The sequence below is a fragment of the Sorex fumeus genome, unplaced genomic scaffold, assembly GCF_029834395.1.
Source record: "Sorex fumeus unplaced genomic scaffold, SorFum_2.1 ptg000014l, whole genome shotgun sequence".
Taxonomy (NCBI): domain Eukaryota; kingdom Metazoa; phylum Chordata; class Mammalia; order Eulipotyphla; family Soricidae; genus Sorex; species Sorex fumeus.
This window is the reverse complement of record NW_026606071.1, coordinates 19,531,850-19,545,433: the sequence shown is the minus strand read 5'-3', so window position 1 is coordinate 19,545,433 and position 13,584 is coordinate 19,531,850. Positions and strand designations below refer to the sequence as shown.

The following is a 13,584-nucleotide window of genomic DNA, read 5'->3' as shown; positions in this document are numbered from 1 at the left end:
TCCCCATGGTTCAATGCTGAAATTTGAAATCCCTTTCACCATACACATAATTTTGCAAACTCCCTTAATCATCTTGACATTTTTGTATGGTATGATAAAGAATACTTAAGTCAAACATTTTATTGTAGATCACTGTAGTATTCAAGATTTATTATTAAGTCACTTAAAATATGGTTCTTAATAGTATTCATATGTATTTATTACATATAATAATTTTTTCTTTTTCCATCTGGCTATAAATACTTGCTTTTTGTTTTAAATTGTGTGGAGTAAGCAGATTTCTTGATAAACAAGCTAAAAAATAACTTTTATGTTGTGTCTGGTTTGTGAAGAGAGTATATATTAGAAATAAGATTGAAATTTGAGGGGCAGACGTGTTTGGGTCACACCCAATGGTGCTCACCCTGGTTCTACACTCAGAAGTTACTCTTGGTGGTACAGGGGAGACCAAATAGGATGCCGGGAATCAAAGCTGGGCTGACTGCCTACAAGGTAAATACCCTACTCACTTTATTATTGTTCTGGCCCTGAAAGATTAAAGTTTAACTATATCTTATGTCAAAAGAGATTAAAAATCATTTTATGACCTAATATTCTAATATTTATATTTTTATTTGGCATCATTATGCATAGTTTCATTATTATACAAATAATATAATTTTATTCATAGAATTATAATACATATATATGCACATACATTAGATCTGTGTGTGTGTAAATATTATCAGATTGAGTTTCACAGGCCATTTTCTTTTTCTTCTCCAAACAACATGTGATTGTCATCTCCAATATTTATTTTGTTTTGTTTTGCCACAGGAATAAATAGTAGTTCACTGTACAAAGTAAGACATTTTCCTTGTATACAGTTGATCCCAGTTCATCCCTGGCATTGTGTATGTTCCCTTGAACATAACCAGGAGTGAGTGATCCCTAAGCACAGAGCTAGAAGTAAGATCAGAGCATAGTAGGAATGGTCCCCAGACCAGACAAAAACAAAAGCACAAATAAACAGAAAAGTAATTTGTACATAATGACTATTATATTTTTTTCCTATTGATTTTTAAAATGAGATATCTTGATATCTCACACAAGAACTTTGATCAGAAAAATGTAACTTTAAAATCTGGTAAATAGTAAACACAGACAAAAGAATATGATGAATAATAACTGTCACCGTCACTGCCCTCCTGTTGTTAATCAATTTGCTCGAGCGGGCCCAGTAATGGCTCCATCGTGAGACTTGTTACTATGTTTGGTATATTGGATACGTCATAGGTAGCTTGCCAGGCTTAGCCATGCGGGCGAGATACTCTCAGTAGCTTGCCGGGCTCTCCAAGAGGGGCAGAGGAATTGAACTCGGGTTGGCCATGTCGGCCTCATCAAGGCAAATGCCCTACCACTGTCTTATTATTATTATTATTATTATTATTATTATTATTATTATACCACAGTATCTTAAGGTAAATTTTACTTTATTATTTTGTTTGGGGGCTACATCCAGTGGTGCTCAGGAGCTATTCCTAGCTCTCTGCTCAGGGATCATTTCCTGCAACGCTCAGGGGACCGTGCAATGCTGGGAATCAAACTGGGGTTTACCTGCATGCATGCATTTACCCCACTGAATCCTCTTTTCAGTTCTATTTTTAATTTAAAACTCCTAATTGGGGGGCCAGTATGATAGTACAGTGGGTAGGGTGTAGACTTGCACATGGCCATACCAAGTTTGATATTCAGCATTCCATATAGTCCCCAAGTACTGCCAGGAGTGACTCCTGAGTGAAGAGCCAGGAGTAACCATTGAGCATCACCAGATGTGGCCCCAAAACCAAAATAAAAATAATAATAAAGCTCCTAATTTGCTTGTCTTTATTTTTATTTAGGAAAGGGAAGGGATTTGGAGCCACATCTGGCAATGCTCAGGAACTATTCCCAGATTGGTGGTCAGGGTTTCGTCCTGGCAGTGTTGCGGGTGGAGTGTCAGGGATATGAAGTCAGGAATAGAACTCCTGACCTCCTGAATACAGAGCCTGCACTTAGTCCACTGAATTATCTCTCTGACCTATTTGTTTATAAATATTCATGATCTTTTTAAAAGATTCTTGTCTTTAAAGAAACAGATATTAAAGACATAAGCAGTCTATTGAGAATAGGAACTGGAGAGGGCATTTGCCTTGCATATGGCTGACCCAGGTTTGATCTCTTGGACCCCATATGATTCCCCCAGTTCCTCTAGGAGTAATGCTTGAGCACAGATCCAGGAGTAAGCCTTGAGAACCTCCTAGTATGAATACACACACACACACACACACACACACACACACACACACACACAGAGTATACTAGATAGAATGAAAAACTGTACAATGGTTTAAAACCATCCTGGTTATTAGCAACTACAAGATGTAAATACTTCAGAATAACAGATATTTGTGTTATACAATAAAATATCTATATTTGATGTAAATTCTCCTTTTGCAGTTGTATGTTTAGAAACAGGCATTCCCTTACCTGTTTCTTTTTGAACGTGTTTAGGGACAGATTAAAACCTTCCTTTTCTAACCTAGCTAGAATCAAAGCATACATATATAAGAGGAGTGTGTGTGTGTGTTTGTGTATGTGTGTGTGTATGTGTCTGCATGCATGTATACATATGTGGACACACTTAGAATACAAGTCAGACATAATTCCTATTTCAGCTCTGTTTCAGTACCTGGGATATATGCAAGTACCCTAGATATCAATGCAGAGATAAGAAAATATATTTGTGAATCTCAAGTTGAAAAGATGAAAGATGTTTTATAGGTATGGGCATTGTTTTTTAAAATGTAAAGTTCATCTTCCTATTTTTTCATCTGTTCTTCAGAGAGATTTTATTTTTCTATTTGCTTCTTATACTTATACACGTGATGTGGCTATCATCCATTTTGCCTACCCCAGACAAGCCTTAAGCAAACATGTTCAATATTCTGAACATTCAAGTTCAGATAGGGAACCAGTTCCTATTTCCTTTTATTCCTCTGTTTTGTTCCTTAATCTTCATTCCTGTGGCTCTTCTTACCCTACATATCTTTGGGCCTCTCAGAGGATTTCTGCTCTATGGAGATACCCTTGGGGCAACTCATGGAGATGAAGGGGAACTTCACATGCAGGGAAAAAAGCCTGATGGCTTCAAACAGCAAATCCTTCCAGAAAGGAGAGATGCGCTGGGTCATTTTATTGCTCCAACTGTGGTTCTTCAGTCAAGTTCAAGGAAGCTTCTTACATGTTTCTTGCCTTTGCTGGCTCTTCTACTAACCTTTTCTCTATTCTGAGCATGAACAAATTCTTCCACAAGAGAGAAAAAGATTCCTCAGATTCCTTTGGCAATCTCAGGGGACAGAAAAATATCTCAGGAGTTCTAGGATTTTGAGAGGTGCGAGGAGCATATAAAAATGCTTTAGGGAGAAATGAATCTGTATTTTATTTTTCCCTGCTGAAAAATAAAAATAAATAAATAAAATCTCCTGTTCAGAGCAGTATATAAGAGGACAATCACTGGACATTTCTGAGTCTTTTTCCCTGGGCCTCTCCTTATATTTGGAAGTTTGTGTTCATAAATTCAGCTACAATGATTCTCATGGGCAGGGACAACTTCCTGTAATCTTGAAACCAGCAGCTGTCTGAATCCGTGGTAAATTGCAAATTCAGAGAGACAGAATGTGGAACTGAGGTTCCCAGGGGCTGAAGAGGTGAAGTGCAGGGAGCTCTTATTTAATGGGTTCAGAGTATTTGTTTGGGGTGATGAAAGGTCTGGAGACGGCTGAAGTGATCGATAGTTGCAGAACACTGTGAAAGGATTCAGCTTTACTGAATTGTACATTTTAAAATGGTCCATAGTACGTATGTCTGTTTTAGCACAATACATAAAAAAGTAAAAACAATATAATCATTCTGAAACATGGAAGCTTTTCTTGTTGAAGTTTCAAATGGAATCTTTGAAGCTTTAGAAGAAAGTAAGAGAGAAAAGATGTAGGGGGTAGAGAACATTGGCTGCAAGTGTTAGGGATAACCACTATGCCCCATGTGTCCATCTCCTATAGTCTAATCATTTGCGCGGAGTTTCCCAATGGCACTGGGGCTCACAGCATAGGGGAGATTCTGGAATTATGCATTAGAATTTATGTCTCTAAGACAAAGACTCTCAAGCTTGCCTATAGTCATCTGCCTCCTACCCAGGTATTCAATTTGTCCCTATAGAGCTACAAGGACTAAAACAATAGGATCTCCCACTACCTTATTTTTTTTCCTTTGTGAATTAGAGAATCTGCTATTCATTCCTTTCTACCCTTTCTGAAATGGAGAAAAAAATGAAGGTGGTAAGAAGCATCTCACAGAATGAGATGTAATGCAAAGACCAAATATCTAACAACTAGGTATAAGAGCGAATGAGAGTGAATTAAGTTCAGTAAATTCAATGAAAGGTGCCTATTGTTCTATTTCTACTTTAGGTGAAAGGATTAGTGATTGAACATTGTACCCCTGGAGCTTAATTATAAATAATTTTATAATTCATGGTGTTCAATACATTATTTAAAAAACAACTATGCAGGGGCCAGAGAACTAGTTTAGCACTTGTGGATGCGACCCCTCCCAAAACTGCAGTTTTTCAAGATCAAATAATTTAATACTGATATGATACCAGTATCTATCCCATAGTCCCTATTTGTATATCACCTATTGTCTCACCTACTGTCTCACCTATTCTTCCCAAAATCCAATTTAGGACCACACATTACAGTATATTTAGTTGGCGTGTCTCTTTGGTTTTCTTTAATCCATTACTGCTCTTTAGTATTCCTGTACCTTTTAAAACTTTGACTCATATGTCACCCCTCAAATATGCTACTTTGGCATAAGGGTTACTTTGAGCTGAAGACAACAGCAACAAACACAGGATGAACCCTTGACCTCTCCATCTGCCAAAGCAAGGCATCATCTATCTGCCAAAGCAAGGCATTCACCCTTCCCATAGCAGAGAGGGAGAAGTGCCCTGTCACAACAAGTAGCCTCTGGAAATCGACATAAATCTTGCTAACTGACCTATGGCTACAATTAAAAGTTCCCCCACATATTTACCTCCCCATAATTTACCATATCTGAGTAGTCAAGATACAGCTATCATCCTTTACCAAAAAGATTTTAAAAGGAAGGAAGGAAGGAAGGAAGGAAGGAAGGAAGGAAGGAAGGAAGGAAGGAAGTTAGTTTCCAAAGTTGGCTGGAGCAATGATACAGCAGGTAGGGCACTCACCTTGCACATAGCCCTAATCCAGCTTCAATCCCCAGAATCCCATATGGTCCCCCAAGTACCACCAGGAATAATTCCTTAGTGCAAAACCAGGAGTAACCCCTGAGCATCATCATATGTGACCCAAAAAGTTAAAAAAAAATCTTTCAAACTTAACTACTGTTTCCCATGTCCTTCAGACATAATACCATTATTTTTCAATACTTTGACAAAATATTGCTCTGGTCCAACAAGGATGTACCAGGCCCTTCACATCTTCGCTGCCCCCAACCCGCCAACTGTAGAACTTGTCATCCACTCCTGCTCCTCCAAAATTCTACTTCCATTAGCAGGAAATGGGATTAAGAAATCAAGATCTAAATAGCAGACCAACCTTTACGTAAAATACAATAACGAGGTGCTAGAGAGTTAGTTCAAAGGCCTGAGCACATCCTTATTGTGCAGATTCCTGGTTTCAGTTCCAGTACCACATGGATCCCCAAGCACAGAGCCAGGAGTAGCCCCAGAGCACCACCCAATGTGGCACCCAAACAAAACAATTAATTTATTTTATTTTACGGCCACACCCAGCTATGATCAGGGCTTACTTCTGACTCTGTGCTCAGGGATCACTCCTGGTGGTACTCAGGGGACCAGGTGGGATGCCAGGGGTGAATCCAGGTTGGCAACATGTAAGGCAAGTGCCTTACCCATTGTACTATCATTCTGGCCCTGAATTTATTTTTTAATATATGGACATAGAATCAAATATAAATCCTTTCCAAGAGACCTCATCCCATTTAGGGCTCAAAAATGCTCCAAAAATTAAATTCCAAAGAAAATTAGCATATCACTGTCACAAACAACTCAATATACATAGGAAAAAGTGCCACGTGCAAGAACAAAAATAAACAACAGACGCAGACTTTATGGCAGTCTTTGCTCTAGATATGTGAGATCTTAGAGAAAGAGTTACACTTTCACTAAAGGATATTAAAAAGAACTAAATTGATAGAGAAATATTATACCATATTGCACAATGGGAAGATAATATTATAAAAGTGTTAACTAGCCTCAACATGCTCTATAGATTCAGTGCAAGTCTAGTGAAAATCCCACTAGAAACTTTCATAAAACTAAAACACTGAATCTAAAGTTCATATAAAAAATCAAAGAGAAAAAATGCCCAAGAAACTCTTGAAGATGAAATAAATGGGAGACTCATCCTACCAGATGTCAAGTATTATTACAAAGCTATAAAATTAATAAAGTGGGACACTGATGTACAGACAGATAAATTGACCACAAAGGAAGAGAATGCAGAGCCCAGAAGGAGACTATGCATTTATGGAAACTTGATATATAAGAGATTTATCATGGTAGACCTCTGAAGAAACTGGGGTGGGACAACTGGTTGGCTCATACAAAAGTCAATCTCCAATATATTAAGGATTTAAAAGAAATGGCAAAAAACTTTAAAACTCTTAAAAGGGTGTGGTGGGAAAATACCATTCTGACCTCAAGGAAAGAAGGATTTTTCTAAAAAAAAAAAAAAGAACTAACCATAAGATGAACATAAGATGAAAAGATTTATTTGATTGATAAGGTTGTAAACCTTAAAATTAAGAACTTTTATTCTAAAAGACAGCATAAAGGTATAAAAACTTACACCATAGAATCTAGTTGTAACACTCATAAATAGAAGATGAATACACAGAATAAGAACTTTCATAAGTCAATAAAGAGAGAAAGGAGAGAGGGAGAGAGGCAGAGACAGGGACCAAAATAAAATAAATAATATGCAAACAGATATTTATTGAAAGAGAAATGCAAAAGGCAATTAATTCTTGAAAGAATATCCAAGTTCATTAGAAATTAGGAAAATAACCAGTCTTGATCCAGAAACAAATAAATCTCAAGAGAGCTCAACAAGATGCAGAGATTCTTCCAAACCCCGTCCAAGACTGAGTCATCTGGGGTACCCTGGAGGAGGCGGGTAAACCCGGCACCTGCCCAAACAGAGCCGCAGCAGTTGAAAACCTCCATACTCCATAATTGACACCACGCTCCCAACCAGACTCCACTGCTCAAACGAGCCTCATGAGAAATTAATCTGTTGAAAAACTCAGGTATACAGGTTGTGACTGAAACCTCCAGGCTCTCACAGAGTCTGGCTAGCTCCCCCCAACACCCTGTACTTCTGAAAGCTCAGCAGTTACACACATGCCCCCAAACACCACCCAGTTAAAAATTTAACTCCACCTGTATCACCTTGTTAAAAATTTTGGACTTCCTGGAGCGACACCTCAAATTCTACAACACTGATAAACCAGGAGTAGGATACTAGATTGGGTGGGATGTAATATAGCAGACATCCAATCTCAATTAACAAAATATCAATTTAGAAGTCTTAACCTGTAACAACATCTTAGTAATCTCTTATACAAGGACTTAATAACTCCACGGTGAGATATACAATCTTTACTAATGTTCTTCTGAGTAAAAATTTTTTGATCATTCTTTTAGCAAGTTGTAACAAGAAATATAAAATAAATTATTGAGGGTCTTCTGTGGGGACAGGCTTATGGGGTGAGTGGGGAAATTGGAGATAAAGGTGGTACGAAGGTGTAATGTTGGTGGGATTTTGTTGGCATATTAAATGTCTATAACAAATAGTCATGAAAAACTTTGTAAACTACAGTGCTAGTATAAGGTATAAGGGGAAAATAAACATTTTAAAAAAGAAATTAGGAAAATACAAACTTAGATTACTGCATGATACCAATTCTATGCACTAGATTTAAAGCTAACATTGAGTCTGGAGAGATAGCTCCATGAGTTGAAAGCATGTTTCTTATGCAGGGACCCAGGGCTCAATCTTCAGCATCACAGAGTCCTGAAACACAGAAGTGGGATAATCCCTAACTACTGCTATGTGTAGCCAAAAAACAAGAACCAAACACCACACACACACACACACACACACACACACACACATGCATGCACGCACACACACATGCACACACACAAAAAACCCCAAAAAATTAAAATTAATAAATCCAATATTATCAGGTTGGTACAGATAAGGATAGGAGAAATTGCTGGCATATAAATTGTTACACCCACTTTGGTTAACAATTTGTCACTCTTCCACAAAACTGAACATTCATATATCCTATTGCGTACTATAGTCAATCTATTCCTAAATTAGAACTTAGAAAAATAGAACTATAAATATCAAGTAAAACTTGTAGTGAAAACTAAAGTAAAAATAATTCAAATGTTCATCAACAGGAAACAAGTGTAGCTACATAGATCAACATGGATGAAACTTAGAACTTTCTGAGTGAAAAAAATGCAAGTCACATAAAACTGAAAACAATGCACCATAGAAACCAGGGGTGTGGTTCAGAAATAGAGCACTTGCTTTGTATGTGTGAGGCTCTGGGTTCAATGACCAGCACAACCAGAACAACAAAAAAATACATACATAAATATGTGTGTATATAATTTTGTAAAAAAGGAAAAAACAACTTAAGTGAAAAATTATTCTGACATACACAAAAATGTCACAATGTTCATTTTAAAAGGGTGAGGGAAGGATGAGAAGAACTATATAGAGGGGAGAAACCCTTCTGTGTATGGGCTTAGGAGTGGCAACATATACAGCATCCATTACATGTCCGTGTTACTCTGGGCTGTGGGTTTTAAAGCTTCTTCATCTTTAACAAGATTCTCCTTTGCACTCCTACTGTCATTTGGGACTGTATAAGTCTCTGTTGTGGGAGTTCACCATGTATATTATAAGGTATTTAGTAGCATCACTGGCCTCTCTACCTGCACCATGCCAGGGCTGCTCCTCATATCGTTGTGACAATAAAAACTTTTTCAAACATCACCAAATGTCTCCTAAGGAGTCAGTGAAGTGAGGGTGAAGGAGATTAAAACTAATCTTGGTTGATAATTAGTAGCGTAAATACATAGAACCAAATTTTTATTGTAAATTTTCCATTAAAAAAAGCAAAATTTGGGGCTGGAGCGATAGCACAGCGGGTAGAGCATTTGCCTTGCATGCGACTGACCTGGGTTTGTTTGATTCCCGGCATTGCATATGGTCCCCCAAGCACCGCCAGGAGTAATTCCTGAGTGCAGAGCCAGGAGTAACCCCTGATGAACATCACTGGGTATGACCCAAAAAAGCAAAAAAAAAGCAAAGTTTAGGAGTGCGAAAGAGAAAATCCTGATTCTGTGTGTGAGGCATGAGGAAGACATGCTTGGGAGCCAAGAAAGCCCAAGGTGCCGTGAGGGCCTTTGTTGAGACAAGAAGTGCTGACAGCTACGTCAGTTGACTGGCAGGCAAGAGGTCTAGAAATGGAGTTGGTGATTGGGAAGTCAATGACTCTGGATACACTAAATTTTCCTCAATTGGGAGTTCTAACACTTACCACATGTCCAGTTCAAAGGAATATTCTGTGGCTCCTAGCAATGCATCAGGAGGACGATACCAGAGGGTTACAACTTCTGAAGAGTATGTCTGGCTGGGAACGGATTTGGCTCGAGCAAGACCTTACCAAAGAGGGAAAGCACAGAGAGAAATTGTCCTGGATTTTCTGGACAGCCACAGAGATCCAGAGTTCCACCAAGGAGAGTAGAACTGGCAGATTAACTATTTTTAAAATAAGACAAATTTGGTATTTTTATTACAGCTATCCAACTTTTTTGATCCTTGTGATTTTCTAAAGTGAATTGTTCAAATTTTGTGTTAGAAGTAGCCTCCACAAATAGGGCAGTAACTACACTGAGTAACTACACTCTTACCTACACACCATAAACACAGTGAGATGTGAAATGGGGAGCTATGAGTTCTTCCTTTTCTTCTGTCTTCCAGAAGATGAGGAAGTGGTAGCAATCTTGAAATATGCAGTTACAGGAAACCTCTTGATATTGTGGGGGCACATAAGAGGAATGTGGCAAAGACACTATGGGGGATGCAGTAATAAAGCACTTGTGTTCAATGTGTGAGACTCTGGGTTCAAGCAACAGCATATCTCTCTCTCTCTGTGTGTGTCTCTCTGTCTCTTTCTCTCTCTCACACACACACGGGATACTATAGGGTCATCGTATAAACTTGGAATGTTTTAGGTTACAATGTTAAGTGTGAAAAAGTTCAATTTCTAGTGTGTTTGTTTACACTACAATTTTGGAATTTTGTAACATCAGCTGAATCCCAACTAACATAGCTGTCCTTTATTCTTCAGTCTAGAAACCTCTCATTCAGTAGCTATTGAATGGCAACTGCTAATTCAAATTAGACTGGAGGAACTTTAGACAAATCATTCTCAATGCTTCTCTGCAAAATAAAAGTGTGCTTTCCCCCTTAGCTACTTTTCTTATAAAAATGCATAATCTATACTTTAAAAAAATCAACAGATAATTTGCAGTTGTTGGGAATTGATAAATAGATGTCTGTTAAATACTCTAATTCCACCATCTCAGATAAAAGTTGCTATCTCAGACTAAAGGGTTACAATTATAATATCTCTACTTGTCATCCTCCAGACAGGAGTGTTTTCTCAGCTTGCACAAAACCAGAACTTCAAGCAATATTAATTTTTATGGTAGAAGTCATCACAGATATAGTTACAAGCAAAAAGGGACTAGTAGAGAGAGATTAAGAAGAAAATTGTCATAGAGGCAGGGGTTGGGTTGGGTGGGGGTGAAAGGAGGAATATTGGGAACACTGGTAGTGAAAAATGTACACTGGTGGAGGGATGGGTGTTCAAATATATGACTGAAACTTAATCACGAAAGCTTTGTAACTATATCTCATGGTGATTCATTAAAAAAATAATTAAAAAATTGTTCAAGATCTTGCAGCACAAAGCAGCGAAGAAACCTGGCCGGCGGGCTCCACAACTCCCTGAGAATTCTCCGGGCCCTATACCGAACCTATATCACTGGGAGGTGCCAGATGGGGTAGGGACCTTCTCCCTGCCTTCTCCAGATGGAGTCCCAGTGACCATGAGCTTCTACAAGCATGGCTCCAGTATGCAGGCACCAGGACATTTCCTGATATGCAAAGTGAGCAATAGAAAGTAAATGATCTAGTCTTTCCCTGGAAGGCAGGTTTGAATGGTGGTGGGAAAATCTGAGCAAAATATAATGCCCAACCGAAATGCATCTGGACTGTGCATTTAACTATGGTGCTATGCTGCCCTCTGAGGGGAAGGGTGTTTGTCCCTCCACCTATCCCCCTTGCAGCAGTGGCATGGTGGCCTCCATCTTTTAGAGCCTAATGGACAGCCAGGTATGAGACTGCATTGACGAGGCATGCGGGATCTTGTGGGATCGGGGGGTGGAAACGGCCCCGCTCCCCACCCTGACAAGGCCCCGGGTTGCCACCCAAAAACGCCTCCTCTGGCTCCTGAATGACCATGATCCCAGAGGCACAAAAACCAATCTCAGAACCCAGGAGCTTTTGGCAGTAATCCCTCTAGGCTTATTAGTAAAATATCAGAAATCCAAAATCATGAGGCCGCTATGGTGGCTACATGACATCATATGCTCTTCATAATCAGCAATAGAAAACAAATTATCTAATGATGTCTTTTTGGCAGGTCTGATTGTTGGGGAAAATTCCAAATAAATAATGTTGGGTCTTATGTCGTAATATTGAATATGATCAACGTAGAGAGAGAGTAAAGTAGAAATATGCCACTCAGGCAAGGGGAGGGGGTTGGGAGGGGTGGCATACTGGGGTTCTTGGTGGTGGAAAATGTGCACTGGTGAAGGGATGGGTACTTGATTATTTTATGACCGACCGAGACTTAAACTGAAAGGCTTTGTGACTGTTCTCATGGTTATTCAATAAATAAAACTTTTTTAAAAATTTAAAAAAATAAAAGAGTAAGAATACAGTTCCAAAAAAAAAAATTGTTCAAAAGGGGACACGTGATCCTCATAATGCATACAGTATTATAGAGTAGACAAAATCATTATACAAACATATGTTCATATGTGAAATTATAAGTGCTAAAATGGAAATATAAAGTGATCCTCAGGAGATCTTCATCACTTCAATGAGAATTAAATCTCAGCTACCCAGGGTCACATCTGTCTCAATACATTAATAAGCAAGATCAGGTATTCTAAGTCCCTATTCTTGTAAGAGTCTACCGTTCAGTCTGGGGTTTGCCTTATGATTAGGTGCATACCTTTTTTATAAAATTTGTATATCCATGCAGCTTTAGGCAAATTGACCACGGACAGTTTACAGTACACTCTATGAATCTCTCTACTTTAAAATTGGCATTGCTAATGGGAATATGGCTCAGTGGTAAGCACTTTCTTTGTATAGGTTGAGATCCTGGGTTCTGTTCCCAGAGCTGCAAAAAAATTTTTTTAATTTAATAAAATAAAAATGACAGTGGGGTAGTATGGGTACCCATATTTTAGGATCTGGTTAGAATCAGGCTTGATAGGATCCTGAGAAGCTACTGATCTCCCCCTCTTTCTTGCTTCACACTTCCTACAAGGCAGTTTATATCCTCAAAATGTATTATATTCCCCAGTGGCCTCTACTTTTCAAAAGCCAGGTCTACTCAATGCTTTAAACATGTGCACACAAAAGCATTATTGTTCACAACCCAAAAAAAGAAACTCAAGGGACAACTTACCAAAATCAGCCAGTTTGAGCTCTCCCAGGTGACTGATGAGTAAGTTCTGAGGTTTCAGGTCTCTGTGAAGAACGTGTTGGTGGTGGATGTATGCCAGGCCCCGCAAAAGTTGAAACATGAAAAGCTGAAAGAAATGAACACCTTATCTAAGCAGTTTTCAACTACAATGTGTTGACTTCTCCTCTAAATCAAAAACAGTTCTCTGAAAGACTATAGTAAAATATCTCTTCAGAGACAAGAAGAAAAAATTTTTTTCTTTCATTTGATGGGGTGAATAAAGGACAAGGAAAGTCAAGTAAACTGAGCATATCCTAAACAGAGGGAGGCTGGCTTTCCCCAACATCTCATTTCTTGGAATCTGAAGGAAATATAATTCCTTAAAAATCTAAAGTATAGGGGCTGGAGCAATAGCACAGCAGGTAGGGCATTTGTCTTGCATACGGCCAACCCGGGTTCAATTCCCAGCATCCCATATGGTCCCCTGAGCACCGCCAGGAGTGATGATTCCTGAGTGCAAAGCCAGGAGTAACCCCTGAGCATCACCGGGTGTGACCCAAAAAGAAAAAAAAAATCTGAAGTATAATTTAGAAGTTTCCCTTAGAAAACTACTTATTGATCGAGATGTGAGAGATTTAATTTTTTCCT

The 13,584-nt window shown here is 38.6% G+C and overlaps 1 protein-coding gene across 2 annotated transcripts in view; it reads right to left on the bottom strand.

The window, feature by feature from the left end:
• Positions 1-13,584, bottom strand: part of CDK15 (cyclin dependent kinase 15) — a 111,730-nt gene that overhangs the window by 59,028 nt on the left and 39,118 nt on the right. For both annotated transcript variants that reach the window (XM_056111814.1, XM_056111815.1), the window contains exons 7-8: positions 12,940-13,063; positions 9,709-9,829 (exon numbers count right to left, since the gene is read on the bottom strand). In XM_056111814.1, coding sequence (XP_055967789.1) covers positions 9,709-9,829; positions 12,940-13,063 — 245 coding nt within the window. The remainder of the gene's footprint in view (positions 1-9,708; positions 9,830-12,939; positions 13,064-13,584) is intronic.